This window comes from Lepidochelys kempii, chromosome 5 (assembly GCF_965140265.1).
Source record: "Lepidochelys kempii isolate rLepKem1 chromosome 5, rLepKem1.hap2, whole genome shotgun sequence".
NCBI classification, from domain to species: domain Eukaryota; kingdom Metazoa; phylum Chordata; order Testudines; family Cheloniidae; genus Lepidochelys; species Lepidochelys kempii.
The window spans coordinates 74,282,732-74,302,152 of NC_133260.1; the positions used below are offsets into that span (position 1 = coordinate 74,282,732).

Consider the following 19,421-nt stretch of genomic DNA (forward strand, 5'->3'; position numbering starts at 1 on the left):
ATCGACACCCAAGTGCTCTCCTGTCGACTCCTGTACTCCAGCGCCATGAGAGGCACAGGCAGAGTGAACGGGGAAGCGGCAGCAGTCGACTCACCGCAGTGAAGACGCTATGGTAAGTCGCAAAAAGAAAAGGAGTACTTGTGCACCTGAGCGACTAACCAATTTATTTGAGCATAAGCTTTCGTGAGCTACAGCTCACTTCATCGGATGCATAAAGTGGAAAATACAGTGAAGTCGATCTAAGTACGTCGACTTCAGCTACGTTACTTATGTAGCTGAAGTTGCATAACTTCAATCGATTCCCCCAGTGTAGACCAGGGCTTAGAGAGATCTACAAAGACCTGTTTGGTTCCCAAAGAAGAGAAGACCACCTAACCTGACCAGACCATCTCAGTGATTAATCTGGTAAGCTGGGGAACCACCCAGTGCTCCAGGGCTCATTTGGTGGCAAGAAAGTCTCACTCCTCCAACTCCTTGACTACGGAGTCAGTAAGAGATTCCTTCCCCTTGCTGACCCTCTCCTCTGAAGATAGAGGAAGGAAGGAGCACCGCTCTTGGGGTGATTGGAGTCACAGATCTCCCTCACTTTCAGGTGACATTGTAAACAAGCACTGGGCAGCATTATCTCTTGCAAATGTAAACAAACTTGTTTGAGCAATTGCCTGAACAAGAAGTAGGACTGAGTGGACTTGCAGTGTAGGGACAGGATTTTATAATTGTACTATAAAAATTGATGTAAACTTTGAATTAATTCTGCCAGCCACCCTTTTTGAATAACAGAAAGGAATGATAGATTTCAGAGTGATAGCCATGTTAGTTTGTATCAGCAAAAAGAACCAGGAGTACTTGTGGCACCTTAGAGACTAACAATTATTTGAGCATAAGCTTTCATGGGCTAAAACCCACTTCATCGGATGCACGCAGTGGAGAATACACTAGGAAGATATATATATATATATACACAGAGAACATGGAAAAATGGGTGTTGCCATACACACACTAATGAGAGTGATTAATTAAGGTGAGTTATTATCAGCAGGAGGAAAAAGACCACTGTTTGTAGTGATAATCAGGATGGCCCATTTCCAACAGTTGACAAGAAGGTGTGAGTAATAGTAGGGGGCAAAAATAAGCATGGGGAAATAGTTTTACTTTGTGTAATGACCATCTGAGACTGGGATCTTGTTTCCTATATGCATTATAAACTTCCCTCTAGACATTTCTTTGGTTTAAGGTTTAGTGAGTAAAAGACAGGATCTTATATTGTGTCCGTGTTAATTAGATTAAAGGAATGTTAAAGGCCTGAGCCACAATGTAAACTGTTTTGACCACAAGATTTAGTGAAGTTTAATTTACAATGTATTCTGCTGAATATAAAATACTGCTGTCTTCTCTGTGAGAGATTGTTTGTGTGAATGAGGAATGCATCCATCACGAAAAGGTAAGATGTGAAAGCCATCACAAATGTCCAGGTGGTCAAAAAAAAGTAAAAGACTTAGAAACATCAGGAGACAATCAAAAAACATCCATTGTATCCTATGCTAAACATGTTAGCAGCATTGACTGCCTCAGAGGTGAGGCAACCACCCTTGAAGGCAAGACAAACAAATAGGAGATAACGATGAGAAGCCCGACAATAACCGTCAAATGATAACAGAGGAAAACCCCAAGATTACCACACTTAAGGACTAATAATTACAGGATGACATTGCAAAATGCATGGACTCAAATGGGAATTTACAAGTATAAAGCTGGGGTGTTTTGCCATAAAACTCTGGGTTCAGTCCTGCCAAAACCTTGGAGCATCGGATTGCGACCGACAGAGCCCAGCTCCTAATTTGTGTTCAGTCTAACTGGCCATGAGATTGACTCGAGCTACAACAGACTAGGAACTATAAAAGCATCAACTGGCAGGACTGTGTGCGTGATGTGTATGTGTGTGTGTGACTGAAAAGCATATGCTAACTGTTGTATTCTCAATAAATGCAACGTGCTGCCTTCCCCCCTATAAAGATCCCCTGTGCTTTGTATAGCAGAACAGCAGGCCCTAAAATTTTATATTATTTTATTTTTGAATGCAATATTTTTTTGTACAGTATCATGAAATTGAATTTACAAATGTAGAATAAAGAGATTGCACTACAGCACTTGAATTAGGTGAATTGAAAAATATTATTTCTTTTGTTTTTTCACAGTGAAAATACTTGTAATCAAAAATAAATATAAAGTGAGCACTGTACACTTTGCATTTTGTGTTGTAATTGAAATAAATATATTTGAAAATGTAGAAAACACCTAAAATATTTAAATAGAATACCATTTATTATTGTTTAACGGTGCAATTAATTGTGTGATTAATCACGATTAATTTTTTAAATCACTTGACAGCCCTAATTGACGTGATTTATGGTAGTTTCACTGCTGCTATTAGTCCCTGTGGCTGGGTTGCCCCTGAGCGGGGGACCCTGGAAACCTGGGATTTTCAGCCCTGGGGTAGTCTACATGGCAGTGCTGCCCCAAAGCCACGGAAGAAAATGAACATTCTCTTGGACAGATTCAGCTAGACACAGATTAACCTTCATAAATAAATCCCTGAAGCAAGTGATTAAAAACCAGAATAATGTATATCTACAAAGAAATCCATTTACAGGCCCATTATTTGTCTTCTAGTAGCACTTTGAAATCCTAAAATGGCTTTTGACTCCATTCTGCTGGGCATATACAAACACTGAGCGAAAGACAGTTCCTGCTCTGAAGAGCTGCAGTCTAATCTGAATATGCAACAAGCGGTTGTAAGAAATAAAAAGGAAGGGGGAGGGAGGAAAAGGGCAATAAAAATAATATCATGGTACATAGGGAACTACGACACAATTTGAAGATGGTTCTTCCTGTTTCCAAACAATGTTCCCTCTACTGTTTCCTGTATGCAGAATGAGCAGCAGTCAGTGCACAAGTTTAATTCACATAAGCGCAGCTGCAGAAAACCAAACCACACAACGTCAAGCATATGTTATTTATTGATAATGAAACTCAGCGACAGATAAGAAACAAGTAGTAGCAAAAGTGAAACAAAACCTAGGCACTTGCCTATTGGGCTTTGTGTAGTTAAATGTCAAATATTCAGTACTATGTTAGAGGGGACTTGCAGGTGATCTTTAGTTAAAATCTGCCAGCAACTTAAAGGGAAGGTTTGGATGATTTTCCTGCCTCCTACAAAACCACCCCCTCTCATAATAGTACAAAATCATTTTTTGCCTTATAAAAATACTTTTGAAGAGCAAATATTTTGCTCTTTGGAATAACTTTGTTCTAGAAGGCTAATTTAAAAAAATACAGGGGGGAGGAGACCTCTGGACCACCCCACAAGGTCTGTCCACACATACACACTTTCTGTCTCTCTCTTTCACTGACACACTTCAAATTATAGAAGTTAAACAGGGTCATTATACTTAGCATATCTATTCCATACACACACAGCTTCTTTTCTGACAGTTCTACTGCCTCAGAGTTCTCGCTATGGCTAAAATAAGATGAAAACCCAGATACATTAAAAATATCGACTGATTAAGGTAAGATACCATCACACAATCTTCTTATCCCATCACCTGCGGTTGGGTCATCATGCAAGCATCCACCATCTTTGTGTGTCTGAGACAGTACTAAGGTCCTTCTGCTTACCATCTTTTTTGATGCAATCCAACCAGCTGTCCATTGCTTCCCAGCCGTCCATTGCTTCCTTGGCTTTCCGTAGGTTCTCCTTACTACCATCCCTTCCTGCCATGCTGTCTTCATCAGGTCCTCTTCATTTGTCCACTGCATGTGTCTGAACTAGCAAACTCTTGGTTCCTGAATTTTTTCAGCCACATCACAAACTTTTCTCCCCTAAATTCTCATTTGCTTGGTCATTGTTGTCTAGATTCTATATGACCACAAAGACCAGCTAAGCAAATTCTACCCTTTATGTTCTTGACAACTGGGAGAATAAAATAGAGCCACTGTGTGATTCAGTTTCTGTTTGGGTCTCAGCTGCATATTTTCATTGTACTCCATCAGATTTAGTAGAGGATAGTTAGCAATTGAAGATAACTGCTATTTAATCACATGTCCAGATCTGTAGCATAGATCATTGTAACTCCACTATAATCAATGGAGCTATGGCTTACACCAGCTGAAGATCTGGCACATTATAGCTCATGTAAAAACACCACTGACACACTATATGACGTTGGGCAAGTCTCTTCACCTCTCTGTGCTTCAGTTTTCCCATCTATAAAATTGAGCTATTCATATTTATCTTTCTTTGTTAAACACTTTCAGATCTCTGGGTAAAAAGTTATTTATTGGAGCTTAGTATTATTATTTATTATAATTGTATTTACATTTACAATGTAATTCCTTCCACCCAAAGGATCCAAAAGTACTTTAAATTACAGTTTGTACATACACCAGTACCTCTGGAGTGGAGGGTAGCAGCCAAATGGTCTATGGCATTCTGTAAAACAGCAGGTGATGGAGACCCCCCTATTTATATGAAAAGTGTCATATGATCTTGTCCACATGGAGCCTAATTTTACAGTCTTGTCCAAAAGATCCTCACCCAGTAAATTATATGGTACTTAATTTATTTATAATGCTTAAGAAGGATGAAGGATTGTCGGCTTTGAGAGAATTCAAATCTGTGGCTCCAGAGAGTCTAGATATTTCAATCCTATGCTTAGACCACTAACCCATTCCTTCTGGTTTAAAATAAACTTCTGTGTATTGGCTAGAAGCCAGTCAGATCCACTCCATCATTTAGAGGAAAATTAATCCGTCCTGTTATTGAACTTATACACGTCAGCATTTGTTGAGGAACGAACTCTATAGTTAATGTTCACCAGATTCTGCAGTAAAAAAAAATTGCTTTGAAGCCTTTTTCAGGCAACTCTCTTGATCCCTTTAACACCCTCTAACAAAGCAAAATTGAGCTCAAGCACTATTTCCAAACCAGATTAAGGACTCTAGCCCCAAACCAGTAGAATTTGAGACATTCCCCAGATAAATAGTTTCACCAGAATCATAATATCCTAGTTCTGTTAAATTTCTTATCTTGTAACAAAGACAATGCTTAGTCTGTAGAGTCTCACTTTGGCACATTAGACATAATCTTTAGTATTTAGCATATCTGATCTCATTCCACTTGGAAAGCAGATGTGTGGAATTTGGAATAACAGCACCCTTTGTACATTTGTTACAATGTAATACTGGCACTTCATCAACTCTGATTTTGACCTTGGCATGAAACATGCAAAGGCTTTTTCCCTTTCTTTCCATCCATAAAAGTAATTTTATTTAAAAAAAAAAAAAAGGAGTACTAGTGGCACCTTAGAGACTAACCAATTTATTTGAGCATAAGCTTTCGTGAGCTACAGCTCACTTCATCGGAAGCGTTCAGTGGAAAATACAGTGAGGAGATTTATATACACACAGAACACGAAAAAATGGGTGTTATCATACACACTGTAAGGAGAGTGATCACTTAAGATTGTAATGGATTTTTTACCTTCAGTCCTTTTGGTACGATGTCCATCTGTTTGCATTTGGAAAGGAAGATGATGTCTGTCTGTATCTGTACGAGTTTTTTCATGATGTTGATAGATTTCCACTCCATACGGCTAAATGCAGTGCCTATGGAGTGGAAATCTATTAACCTCATGAAAAAACTCGTACAGATACAGACAGACATCATCTTCCTTTCCAAATGCAAACAGATGGACATCGTACCAAAAGGACTGAAGGTAAAAATCCATTACAATCTTAAGTGATCACTCTCCTTACAGTGTGTATGGTAACACCCATTTTTTCATGTTCTGTGTGTATATAAATCTCCTCACTGTACTTTCCACTGAACGCATCCGATGAAGTGCGCTGTAGCTCACGAAAGCTTATGCTCAAATAAATTGGTTAGTCTCTAAGGTGCCACTAGTACTCCTTTTCTTTTTGCGAATACAGACTAACACGGCTGCTACTCTGAAACCAGTAATTTTATTGTTCTCTTAGGGCCAGATCCTGTATGGTACTGAGCTCCCTCCATCTCTATTCAAGTGGGAGTGTATGGACCTTGGTCCCTCATAAGATCATGTCTTACATGTAGGTTCACATTATGAACAAATTATTGTCTGCAGATACTGCTCTTGATTATAGAAGTTAGATTATGTAACCCTTACATTGTGAAGCACTGACTACTCATGTGAGTAAGTGCGCACCTGCATGAGTAAAAGATGCACAACGTAGTCCTAGAAATCCACAGTGATTATTTACCTAAGGCCACGTTCTAGCACCCTTGTACATGTTGAGTGCGTAGTATCTTACTCTGTAAGTAGTCTCATTGAGTTGAGTGGAACTATTCAAAGAGAAAGGTATAACTCAGCATAAGGGTAGTAGAATCTAGCCCATAAAAATATACCTAATATATATTTCATCAACAGAAACCAACAATGGCAATGCTTGTTTATGATGTACACAACCAAAATGAGCATATATTTAAAATATATTTTACTAGAGGGTTTTTTTTTTCAGTTAGATTTTGAACTCCAAATATATAAGGCTGGATGTGTTCCATAACGACATAGTAATCCTAGTAGTTATTTTCAGTCCCATCTCTTGCTTCACAACTATAGTTTGCTAGATGCTTTTGCATAAACGATTTGCTACATAAATAGTTGCAGTAAGAGAAAGTTCATGTGAAACATTATTTTTATTTAGTAGCAGGATGATTACACAGTCAACTTTTAGGGCCAGGTGCATTGTACAAACAGCATACTGAAAACAATTTTTAACTAGTTCAATAAATTCATGGGTGTACATTCGGAACTATAGAGACACATAGTGTGTTCAAGATAGGGATACAAGACTGTGCTTCAGAAATAAGGACAAATGCCAGAAGAGGGCAAGTGATGAAACATAAATGAGGGGGTAGGAAAAGAGAAGGAGTGAGGGAGTACAGAATGACAATGAGAAGAACAAATTGTGGGAGGGGCAGATCCAAAATATACTTTGGAGTTGGAAATAGGGATGAATATGGACATTTTCAAAGCATTCTTTAGTTATTCATATTTCCTCTGTCTCCTGTAGGAGTATTTTAAAAATAAAAAATCACAAAGGAAATTCCTGCATGAATCCTAACTGAAAAGTTGAGTGATGAGAACAGGCTGTAAAACATTTCTGTGCAAATGATATGAAAACAGTATTTAAGGGTCTATTGGTACTTGTGCATCACAGCCTACAATAGAACAGAATATATGATTCTACACCTGAGAAGGGTAAGGCATAGATGGTCATGGAGACTGAGATTTAAAAAGCTGTTCAAGGGATTTAGAAGCCCAGTGTTCATTAGTTAAATTCAGCTAAATTCCCTAAAATCTCAGCCATAATGCTTAGGACCCTGATCCTGCAAAAGATTTCTGTAGATGGATTAAAGCACCTCACCACAGCCCATTCACTTCAAGGTCTACAGCAGTATGTCTAGGGCAACAAAGCTGGGCAATTTATGGTATTGATATACTATTAAATGGTGGAACATACCTTTGGACCGTTTTGAAAAGATCTGTTAATCACACTGCATGAATAAATCACTTGAATAGGGGTGCAATTTTTTATCATGTTTTTCAACCCCCATATTCAAAGGACACTGTACATTTAAAAAATTCCACTTATGTCTGAACTTTTTAACCTATTATTGTTACAAGAAACACCTAAAATGAATATAAATGAAAGACATGAGGAAAAAATAGATTTTTTTTCTCTTTTCAGTTTTACTTTGTGCATTTGACAGCCCTTTGTGTACAGTTTCACCGCTTACTCCTTCTAATCAGTTTCCTTTGTTATTTCTGTTGGTCTTTCATACAGTAGTAGGTGAGATAAAAACATTTTAAACATAGGAAAATATAACTGTAAACCCAGAACTGGCCGGGATATTGTGGGGCATATGCAATACCTGAACTAGATTGAAATCCTTTTAAAAAAAATTATCTGATTTCCAGTCTACCTAGTCCTTTTAAAGGGCTGATTTTTGAGAGATTCTCCAGGCATGTAGAGCTTCCCAAGCATCAGGCTATACACTGTTAAAATTCTTTTACCCTAGTGTGAAATCTTAACTTTTTGGCCAACTTTAATTTGCTTTTACTCTATTCATGGGTTGTATGTCTTCTGGTGGTTGCATGAAAATGTGTAAAAATAAACGCAACATTTGTATTTAATTATCTTTTATAGGATAGCTTGAAAAAATAGTTGACTTTCATAAAAGAGATTGTGGATTTAAATCCTGCTAATATATTTGGTGGGAATTCTGTTATTCCCTCACTCTGGAGACCTCCACTTTAGAATTCAATTCCTCTGTTGGAGTAAAGTCAGTGGTTTTACTCAGACTTTTTTTTCTGGGGTGCAGTATATACTGAATTCTGTTCTGAACAAAGGATTTACTTAAATAACCACTATCCTTTAAAAAATAATGGATAAAATCCTGGCCCCACTGAAGTCAATGACAAAATTCCTGTTTACTTCAACATGACTAGGATTTCACTCTATATGTTTAACACGTTTCTTTACATACATTATTAATAATTCCTTCGATCAAGGATTCTCAACCTCTCTCCATCTGATTCCAGCACCTGCCATAGTTTCTTGCCATGACCCCCGTTCCATAATCCTTTGTTATTATATATTAGATGCTCTTGTGCCTTCTGACACAAGGCAACCCAGTCTTTCCACCTCCATTTGTCTAATGCAATGTTCTTTGCTCTGTTATAGTCTGTTTCCATGACAGCAGTATCTTTCTCAATTGTTTTCTTATGTGTCATGTGTTGTCCTCCTCTTTTCTGCCTCCCACAAGGGGCGTCCAATCAGGGGCTTGTCTAGTAGTACAGTTTCTTGACATCCATACAGCATATCCAAACAACTTCAGTCTTCTTTCTGAAATCACTGTCTCAGCAATCTGCTGGCAAGTCCTTTCTGGTAATATCTCACAAACCTTTCAACCACATTTACCTGTTCTTTCCAGCTTTTTCATTTCTTTATTATAATAAACGCACCCAGGCTTTACAAATGCCTATTTTATAAATCTAAAATAAAAATACATCCATTTAGTGCTAGTGTGTTGGGAAGTATTGCTTCAATGGTTGCATGTGTGCTTCTGGGTGGGGGGTAAAATGGTAGTTAGGTCAGGGGTGGGGAAATTGTATGCAGGGCCATGAATGTAGGGCTGGGGCAAGGGGTGTGGGAGGGGGTGTGGTGTGCAGGAAGGGACTCAGGGCAAGGGGTTGGGGTGCAGGAGGGGATGCAGAGTGCAGGAGGGGGCTCAGGGCAGGGGGTTAGGGTTTGGAGTGCAGGGAGCAGGCTCTGGGGTGGCAGCAGAGCTAAAGCAGGCTCCCTGCTGCCCTGGCCCCACGCTGCTCCTAGAAGTGGCCAGCATGTCCGGCAGTGGCTCGGTGGGGTGGGGAAGGCAGCTTTGCTGCACGCTGCCCTCACCTGTGGGTACCACTGCTGAAGTTTCCATTGGCCATGGTGCCTCTTCCTGGCCAATGGGAGCTGAAGTGGGTGGTGCCTGCAGGCGAGGGCGGCGCATGGGATCCTCTACCCACCCCAGGGGCCTTAGGGATATGGTGCTGGCCACTTCTGGGAGCGACGTGGGGCCAGGGAGCCTGCCTTAGCCCTGCACAACCAATCCCACGGGCTGGATTGTAAGCCCCAACGGGACAGAGCCGGCCCACGGACCATAGTTTGCCCTCCCCTGTGTTAAGCAGTGCTACAGGGCTTGTTGCTAATGAAAGGTATTGAAATTGCTCCTGTTGGGAGGGGTGATGCAATGGAGATCGTAGGGGGGAAAGTACTAGATTCATTGACGCTGATCTCCCTACTGCCTTGAGCTCTGGAGAAAGGTGCTGTCTGAAAATGGTGTGGAACTGATGTGATCAATGGGAGTTGGAGGGCCTGAGCAGCCATCACACAGAAAGTTCCACACCAGCCTCAAATATCAAGAGTTGAGCATGCTTCAGATGTGAACAGTGAAGAGATGAAGTTGGGACAGGATTGTCGTTCCCAACGGAGAAGAGAATGATCTTCTCTTTCTCTCCTCTTATGTCCTCAAAGTTGCCTTCTGGGGAGCACTTAAAAAAAAAATTAAGTATGACGACAGACACTGCCTCACACCCACATGGGGGTAGTGAATTTGATTGTATCTAGACTAGAATAAAAAGGTGTGTTAAAATGTTTTAGTTTAACACATTTGAAAACTTAAGCATAGACAAGATAGCGTGTGCTGAACATGAAACTGGTTGAGATAAAGTCAAGAGGGGGTCTAGCCTTTTCAAGTGTGTTTAATTAGAACGTGTCAACTAACATGTTCTAGCAACACACCTTTAAATCCTAATCTAAACAAGGCCTTAGATGATATCAATTTAAAGAATTTTTAGAATGCAATTGCCTTTTAAAATGTAGGGCTGTGTTTTCATTTTCCCCAGACTGGACAATGAAAACCTCTGGAGTCAATTTCCCTCTGGTTAAAAGAAAAGGAGGACTTGTGGCACCTTAGAGACTAACCAATTTATTTGAGCATAAGCTTTCCACTTCATTGGATGCATCCGATGAAGTGAGCTGTAGCTCACGAAAGCTCATGCTCAGATAAATTGGTTAGTCTCTAAGGTGCCACAAATCCTCCTTTTCTTTTTGCGGATACAGACTAAGGCGGCTGTTACTCTGTTCCCTCTGGCTGACAGTCAGTTTCCCCTTCAGTGGCGGGGCTGGTGTCAAGACTTGAGAACAGCGTGGAGCTGTACAAATACCAGATTTCCGTCGGATTTTTAAACCTCCCGGGTCGGTTCCTTCTGCTCTCAGGTTCTGTAACAGCTGTTCCCTCACACATCGCACTGGCTCTGCGACGCCGGACTGCCAGCTTTCGGTGCGGACTCCGAAATCCAGCACCCACCACGCGCGCAGGACGCTGAGCTCCCAGACCCGCCTGCTGGAGGAGGAGACCCCAGCGCGGGCCCCTCGGCGGGCAAACCCGCTGCAGGCCCCGTTCTCCCCACGCCGGGGCCAGGGCCCTGCTCCGTGCCCACTCGCTCCCGCGCTTCCACCCGAGAGCCGGCGGCCTGGAGAAACCGCCGCCAGGCCCAGCGCCCCTAGGGGCAGACAGGTGGGGCCGCCGGGCGGCGAGCGAGGGGGCCGGCCAGCAAGGGCCGCCCATAGCACCGCCCGGCACTGGGGGCGGGGCCGGCTGAGCCTGCCGGGCTCCCGTCCGCCCCGCCTACCCCCTCTCTTGCCGGGAGCTGGCGGCGGAACCAGGCAGCGGCGGCCAGGATGGCAGCGCCCATCATCCCCGAGAGCGGCAGGTACGGACTGCCCGGCAGAGCGGCGCCTGCGGAGCCCAGGCCCGGCGGGGTGGGTGGAGCCGGGAGCGCCTGCGTCACCGGCTCGCCTCAGCCTGACACCCGGGCTGGGACCCCCCCCCCAACTCCGCAGCGCGCCGGGGGCACCCGGGCTGGGACCCCCCCCCCAACTCCGCAGCGCGCCGGGGGCACCCGGGCTGGGACCCCCCCCCCCAACTCCGCAGCGCGCCGGGGGCACCCGGGCTGGGACCCCCCCCCCAACTCCGCAGCGCGCCGGGGGCACCCGGGCTGGGACCCCCCCCCCCCAACTCCGCAGCGCGCCGGGGGCACCCGGGCTGGGACCCCCCCCCCCCCAACTCCGCAGCGCGCCGGGGGCACCCGGGCTGGGACCCCCCCCCCCCCAACTCCGCAGCGCGCCGGGGGCACCCGGGCTGGGACCCCCCCCCCCAACTCCGCAGCGCGCCGGGGGCACCCGGGCTGGGACCCCCCCCCCAACTCCGCAGCGCGCCGGGGGCACCCGGGCTGGGACCCCCCCCCCCCCAACTCCGCAGCGCGCCGGGGGCACCCGGGCTGGGACCCCCCCCCCCCAACTCCGCAGCGCGCCGGGGGCACCCGGGCTGGGACCCCCCCCCCCCCAACTCCGCAGCGCGCCGGGGGCACCCGGGCTGGGACCCCCCCCCCCCCAACTCCGCAGCGCGCCGGGGGCACCCGGGCTGGGACCCCCCCGCCCAACTCCGCAGCGCGCCGGGGGCACCCGGGCTGGGACCCCCCCGCCCAACTCCGCAGCGCGCCGGGGGCACCCGGGCTGGGACCCCCCCGCCCAACTCCGCAGCGCGCCGGGGGCACCCGGGCTGGGACCCCCCCGCCCAACTCCGCAGCGCGCCGGGGGCACCCGGGCTGGGACCCCCCCGCCCAACTCCGCAGCGCGCCGGGGGCACCCGGGCTGGGACCCCAGTGGGTCAGTACTGCGCCTCTGGAGGTTTCTAACATGTGGGTTTCCCCACTAATGGGGCAGTGTGACCATGTCAGTATATTTGAGCATAAGCTTTCGTGAGCTACAGCTCACTTCATCGGATGCATACTGTGACGGTATGAATCCGATGAAGTGAGCTGTAGCTCACGAAAGCTTATGCTCAAATAAATTGGTTAGTCTCTAAGGTGCCACAAGTACTCCTTTTCTTTTTGCGAATTCAGACTAACAGGGCTGTTACTCTGAAACATGTCAGTATGATACAGTGGGCTGGGCTGAGGCACCCAGGGTGTCAGCTCCACTTGGTTTAATTGGAGGGTGGGACTATATCTATTTTCATCCTTACTCTCACCTTGAATTTTTATAATTTTTATAATTTGTGTTTAAAGTATCAAACATTTAGATTAGAAGCCAGTAGCGCTAGTGTGCTTGGTTTGTGAAACACTGGAAAACAAAAATATTTGCACTACATTGTTTAAAGGCAATATGTTTATGTTAGGAAACTTACCTGATCTCTTTCATTTAATTTAGCATAAAAAAAGCAGTGTTGCTCATTAACATGATAGACACAGGCAAATTTCCTCGATTGCTCTCCCGCATCCTTCAAAAGCTTCATCTAAAGGTTTGTATAGTATGACAATAACTTCTTAGCTCTCACCTTTTAATACATTTTTAAACTCTATAATGAATATGTCATACCAGTTACTGTGTATTTTATGCTTTTTAAAATCCTGTCATAAGATACTGTTTTCTTAAATCTTTAGGTTTTGTCTTGCATGTTTAACATACACATCATTTCAAATTACAGAAAAAGTACACCCTTCTTTCTCCAGAGAAGTATATCTTGTTCTGAGTGGCAAATAGTATGGAAGGATGGAGCTGGCTCTCCCCTCTTATACCCTTGTGGAGTTAGAAGTGAGAATAAAATCTATAATTAATTAATTCACCATAAATAATTTATGCTGGCTGCCCGTATTTCATTTTTTGCAGTTTGGGCAATGAAAATAGAATGAAAAGTAGTAGTCACTTTTGTTTATATCTGATGTTAGATTGACTTTCTGGCACCAATGAATCAGAAAAGTGCTCCAGTGGAAAACTAGAGGAAATGTTTAAGTCTAAACAAACACTGTTTTTGCTGGAAGTTTTCTTTTGGCTTTATGAAATATTTCTCTTGATCCTAAGTTAGGTTTTGTACAATATTTAGTCAAAAAATGTGCCTCTGTGTGCATGCTAGGAATGGATGAATCTAGATGGGTCAGATTGAATAGAATCAAGCCTATGCACAATCTGCATTTGTGCCCTATATACAATGAAAAAGGAAGACTAGTAGCTAGATTAATTGGATTAGATGCAAGTCTTTTATTAATTTTTGTTGTAAGAGAACAGAAAAGCACAATATATAATAGTGAGAACAATAGTAATGGAAACTTGGTCTTGCCCTCCAGAGGCATGGGTACATATTTGTTCATTTGTTTCCAACTTCCCGTAGTCATTGTATCAATGTTTGATAGATGCAAACTTTTATTTATTTTTTAAAAAGAATTTAGAATGATAGAAGGTGCCAAATTGATAGCATTGGAAATTGAAGTCTAGACATAGGACAGGTACAGCATGGCTGAAAAAAAAATACAAATTTACCTTTATTGTTCCAACTGTGCTCTAGTGGGACCAGGAATGTGAGGGTTGTTTCATTGCTTTGATTCAATTATTGATTTTTCTGCTGAAATTACTAACAAGGGTCTGGTAATAGTAACTGTGATTTATTTATGAATGAATGAAGATATTTGCCCACTAGCAGGTGGAAAGAGCCATTAACTTAATGTCATCTAAACTACTAAATGACCATTATATAGCATAATAATTTTTGGTGACTATTGTTCTGCACTGGATTTGCATGACTGAGTTGGGTTGATGACTCTGTATTATATTACCAGTTTCATGAGCCATGAGTTATCTAACTGTAGGGAGCGTGGAATTGTTGGAAATTTTAAATAAACTTCCTTATATTAGCAAAGATACTTAAAGTTGCATATTTCCTTCTAAAAGCTAAAAATTAAACAGAGACAAACTTACACAGAGCTCTTGTTCAGGACTGAAGACGAGTTCTGTGTAAACTTGAAAGCTTGTCTATCTCACCGACAGAAGTTGGTTCAATGCAAGGTATTATCTCACCCACCTTGTCTCTATAATATCCTGGGACCAGTGTGGCTACAACAACACTGCATACAAAGATTAAACTAACAATTTCATTTTTGCATTCTTGTTAGAGATTCAAATGTTTTGACCATCTAGGTCTCCTTGTAATTACATCATCTTTGGTCTGATAGCCCAATTGCTTGTTTTGAGTAGCTGTGCACTTACAGCATTGCTAATTGGCCTGACTGTGTTGTTTGAAGTCTAGAACATAGAATATTTTGTTTTAAAAGATGACAATATTTGCATTATGTTTAAACATTCAGTACATTAGTTCAGTAAGATTTTCCATTCAATGATCTTTTAATACGACATGTTGTAGATTTTTGACTTTTTGTATGTGGTTTTCTAAATTTCCCCAAATAGACTTTTATTATTGTGTCTTTTAGAAGAAAATAGACTGTGTTCAGACCAGAGGACTGTCAATAGTAAACCAAGAGAAGCATATATATATATGCACTACAACTTTGCCTTCTCTTTGGTGCTTTTATTTCTAGTCTAGCCAGTGTGCATTACACTGTTGTCACGGGTTTGTATTGTCAAGTATAAATATGTAACTTTTTCCACATAATGCATATTATCAAATGTGGTCAAAAGATGAGTTTTTTACATAGTAATTTCAAACATGTTTTTTATATACAGAGAGAAGAAGTGTGCACTTGTATGCATATTTCATAAAGGCCTGATCATAAGGCCATTAAAAGCAATGGAGAGGCTCACTGAAGTCAGTGGGGTTTTGGTCAGGCCCTTGGTATCCTGATATATTTTTTCCTCTGACAACGTTTCTTTTTCCTCTCCCATTTAAAAACCAAACAAACAAAACCCCTGACTCTTTAATGTTTTAACTAAACTTGCCTTCTGGATAATGATTTCTGGATGGCAGATGGAATACCAGGAATAAACCCATTTTTGTACTTCAGGCTGAGAGCAGTTTCAGTGAAGAGGAGGAAGAAAAACTTCAAGCTGCGTTTTCAGTGGAGAAGCAAGATCTTCATTTAGTTCTTGAAACTATATCATTTATTTTGGAACAGGTACCATTTTCATCAGTATGAATTGTTAAATATTTGAAACATAATGCTTGTTTGGTAGAAAAATTATTATACAGAGCAAGTTAAAATAGACACTTCCTGAAAACAGATATCACAGTCATGCTATTTATTTATTTATTCAAGGTTTGAGTCTACCTCCTTTACTAATGTTCCATAGTCCCTTACTTGGCAAGTAGTCTCATTGAGGTCAGGGTTGTACTTGAGGAGCAAGGTTCTACTTAATGTGAGTAAAGGGGGGTAGAAGCTTGCCCTCAGTCTGTATCCTGTGCTTATCTACATGTCTCTGAGCACCAGCTTGTGATCCTCTCTCTCACACTGAGCAGAATCAAACTTCACAGATACAAACCCGTTTCTGTTGAAGTCAATGGGAGAACTCATGGAGTAAGGTGCTATGTATCAAGAGTATCAGAATCTGGCATTAAGTATCAGAGCCAGCCTTAGGGGCCCTGGGCCCCAACTTCCTGGGGCATGCCACATCACTTATAGCTATTTTTTATTTTATTTTATTTTTTTTTTGGAAACTCAGCTGCTTGTGGCAGCGCCAGCAACATTTGCTGTTGTGGGTGGCAAAAAATCTAAGCCACTAAATACATTGACATACTTTGCAATGGTGCATACGATATTTAAACAACAACACTTGCAAAACTGTGAGAAACATTTCCTCCCTGATGATGTTTTAGATAAATATTTCATAATATTGTACAAAGTAATACAAAGCAATAGCTTTATTATTTAAGATATCAATCATGTAAGCCTCTACTTAAAAAGTAGAAGTTAAATCCAAGTGAGGAAAATAGAAAGGAGCATAAACTCTGGCAAATGAAGTGTAAAAATATAATTAGGAAGACCAAAAAAGAATTTTAAGACTAGCTAGCCAAGGACTCAAAAAGTAATAGCAAACATTTTTTTACGTACGTCCGAAGAAAGAAGCCTGTTAAACAACCAGTGGGGCTGTCATAAATATAAAGGGAAGGGTAAAGCCCTTTAAAATCCCTCCTGGCCAGAGGAAAAATCCTCTCACCTGTAAAGGATTAAGAAGCTAAAGGTAACCTCGCTGGCACCTGACCAAAGTGACCAATGAGGAGACAAGATACTTTCAAAAGCTGGGAGGAGGGAGAGAAACAAAGGGTCTCTGTCTATATGCTGCTTTTGCCGGGGATAGACTAGGAATGGAGTCTTGGAACTTTAGTAAGTAATCTAGCTTGGTATGTGTTAGATTATGATTTCTTTAAATGGCTGAGAAAAGAATTGTGCTGAATAGAATGACTATTTCTGTCTGTGTGTCTTTTTTGTCACTTAAGGTTTTGCCTAGAGGGATTCTCTATGTTTTGAATCTAGTTACCCTGTAAGGTATCTGCCATCCTGATTTTACAGAAGTGATTTCTTTACTTCTATTTCTATTAAAAGTCTTCTTGTAAGAAAACTGAATGCTTTTTCATTGTTCTCAGATCCAAGGGTTTGGGTCTGTGGTCACCTATGCAAATTGGTGAGGATTTTTACCAAACCTTTCCCAGGAAGTGGGGTGCAAGGGTTGGGAGGATTTTGGGGGGAAAGATGTGTCCAAACTACGTTTCCCAGTAAACCCAGTTAGAGTTTGGTGGTGGCAGTGGATATTCCAAGGGCAAAGGATAAAATTAATTTGTACCTTGGGGAAGTTTTAACCTAAACTGGTAAAAGTAAGCTTAGGAGGTTTGCATGCAGGTCCCCACATCTGTACCCTAGAGTTCAGAGTGGGGGAGGAACCTTCACAGGGGCCACTGGATGATCCAGATGCTAAAGGAGCACTCAAGGATGATAAGGCCATTGTGGAGAAACTAAATGAATTCTTTGCATTGGTCTTCACGGCTGAGGATGTGAGGGAGATTCCCAAACCTGAACCATTCTTTTTAGGTGAAAAATCTGAGGAGCTGTCCCATATTCAGGTGTCATTAGAGGAGGTTTTGGAACAAATTGATAAACTAAATAGAAATAAGTCACTTGGAATTGGAAAAGGTTCAGAAAAGGCAACAAAAATCATTAGGGGTATGGTACAGCTTCCGTATGAGGAGAGATTAAAAAGACTGGGACTTTGGAAAAGAGACGACTAATGGGAGATATGATAGAGGTCTATAAAATCATGATTGGTGTGGAGAAAGTAAATAAGGAAGTGTTATTTACTACTTCTCATAACACAAGAACTAGGGGTCACCAAATGAAATTAATAGGCAGCAGGTTTAAAACAAACAAAATACAGTATTTTTTCATACAACGCACAGTGAACCTGTGGAACTCCTTGCCAGAGGATGTTGTGAAGGCCAAGACTATAACAGGGTTCAAAAAAGAACTAGATAAGTTCATGGAGGATAGATCCATCAATGGCTATTAGCCAGGATGGGCAGGGATGGTGTCCCTACCCTCTGTTTGCCAGAAGCTGGGAATAGGTGACAGGGAACAGATCACTTGATGATAACCTGTTCTGTTCATTCCCTCTATGCCACTTGGCATTGGCCACTGTCAGAAGACAGAATACTGGGCTAGATGAACCTTTGATCTGACCCAGTATGGCCATTCTTTTGTTCTTATGTACTTATGTAAGCAGTCTTTATTCACACGAGTAATCCCATTTAAATGGGACTACTTTTATGAGTAAAAATTTGCAGGCTTGGGCCTGCAGTTTGGTTCAGTGTTGTTTTGCATACATTTTGGCTAAATTACATCTCTAATCTAAATTTTTAATATTGTTCTTCTAGAAAATGTGAATATTTTTGTCAGTAAATAAACTCAGTCAAAATGCTTCTGTGCTGAATTGTACTTTACTCTTATAAAAAATAATAAAATCTTAAGAAAAGGTCAGTTTGGGAAAGAAAGACAGAAAATGTTAAAAATGGTTTGTGGCTTCACTTTCTTTTTCTTCTATGAAGACGTGCCAAGGTGATATAGTAGGCCATAAAGAATAGAACACTTATTTTTAATGGATGGAAAGATATGTTGGCCGTTGTAACTTTTGCTTTGCATAATAATACCTACTTGTGGAAAATAATAGTTTTGAAAAAATGTAATTGTGACATTCCACTCAAGACAACCGGAACTGAGGTCTACTGTGTTATCCCTCTGCCCAGAAGGAGTGAGAGCTTTGCTACTGCCAAGCTGTGTGTCAGCTGCCTGGCACACCAGCCTGTCTGCCTAGCCAGCAAACTCTTCAAGACTCTGCCAGGCCAAACCTTGCCTTGCAGGTAACAATCAGTGAACCTGAATTCCCCCAGAGATGTCTCCCTGCAGTGTCCATTCCCTCTCACTGAACACTCATAGCAATTAAGTTTTCTGTCTCCAAAGAAACAGAACGCATCACCTGGTTAGGTTAGCTTAGACTCACACTTCACTTTAATACACAGCAATGAGATGGTTTTGTAGTAAAACAAGAATAAGTTTATTAACAGAGAACAGAATTTTAAGTGATGCTAAACAACAGAAAAAGAGACAGGTCTGGTTACAAGCACAATAAAACTTGTTTTCTAGTGACTAAAACTTAATTTTAACAAGTTACAATCTTTGCCTAAGCAGTTTTCTTTTTTACTTCAAGTTACCAACATCCTTAGCTTCTGGAGTAGGCGATCCAATTTTCACAGGCTCAGAGGGTGCTGTACCTTATGTCCCCAAAGTGGTAGATAACTCCAATGGCTTTTTGCTCTCCTTATATTTTTCCAGTGTCCGTTTTCTCTGCCTCAAGAGCCAGGAAGGCTTCCTGGGGTGCAGATTCTGTCCCCCATATGTGATTACTACACCGTCTTCTCCTCTGCTTGTTAGCTTGATGGCTTTATTGTAAATGTAAATATACATTTTGTAATGTATATTTGTAAATATACACTT

General features: G+C 42.0%; 1 protein-coding gene across 10 annotated transcripts in view; it reads left to right on the top strand.

Moving 5' to 3' along the window:
• Positions 1 to 10,902: 10,902 nt before the first annotated feature.
• Positions 10,903 to 19,421, top strand: part of COMMD10 (COMM domain containing 10) — a 160,515-nt gene continuing 151,996 nt past the window's right edge. For 4 of the 10 annotated variants that reach the window (XR_012159015.1, XM_073344754.1, XM_073344761.1 and 1 more), the window contains exons 1-3: positions 10,909 to 11,366; positions 12,865 to 12,955; positions 15,447 to 15,557. Coding sequence is in view for 8 of the 10 variants with exons in the window: in XM_073344754.1 (XP_073200855.1) it covers positions 11,335 to 11,366; positions 12,865 to 12,955; positions 15,447 to 15,557 (234 nt within the window). In the remaining 2 variants the exon portion in view is untranslated. Of the gene's footprint in view, positions 11,367 to 12,864; positions 12,956 to 13,141; positions 13,249 to 15,446; positions 15,558 to 19,421 lie in introns of those variants that run through there. The other 6 variants (XR_012159013.1, XM_073344756.1, XM_073344762.1 and 3 more) reach the window with 5 other exon arrangements.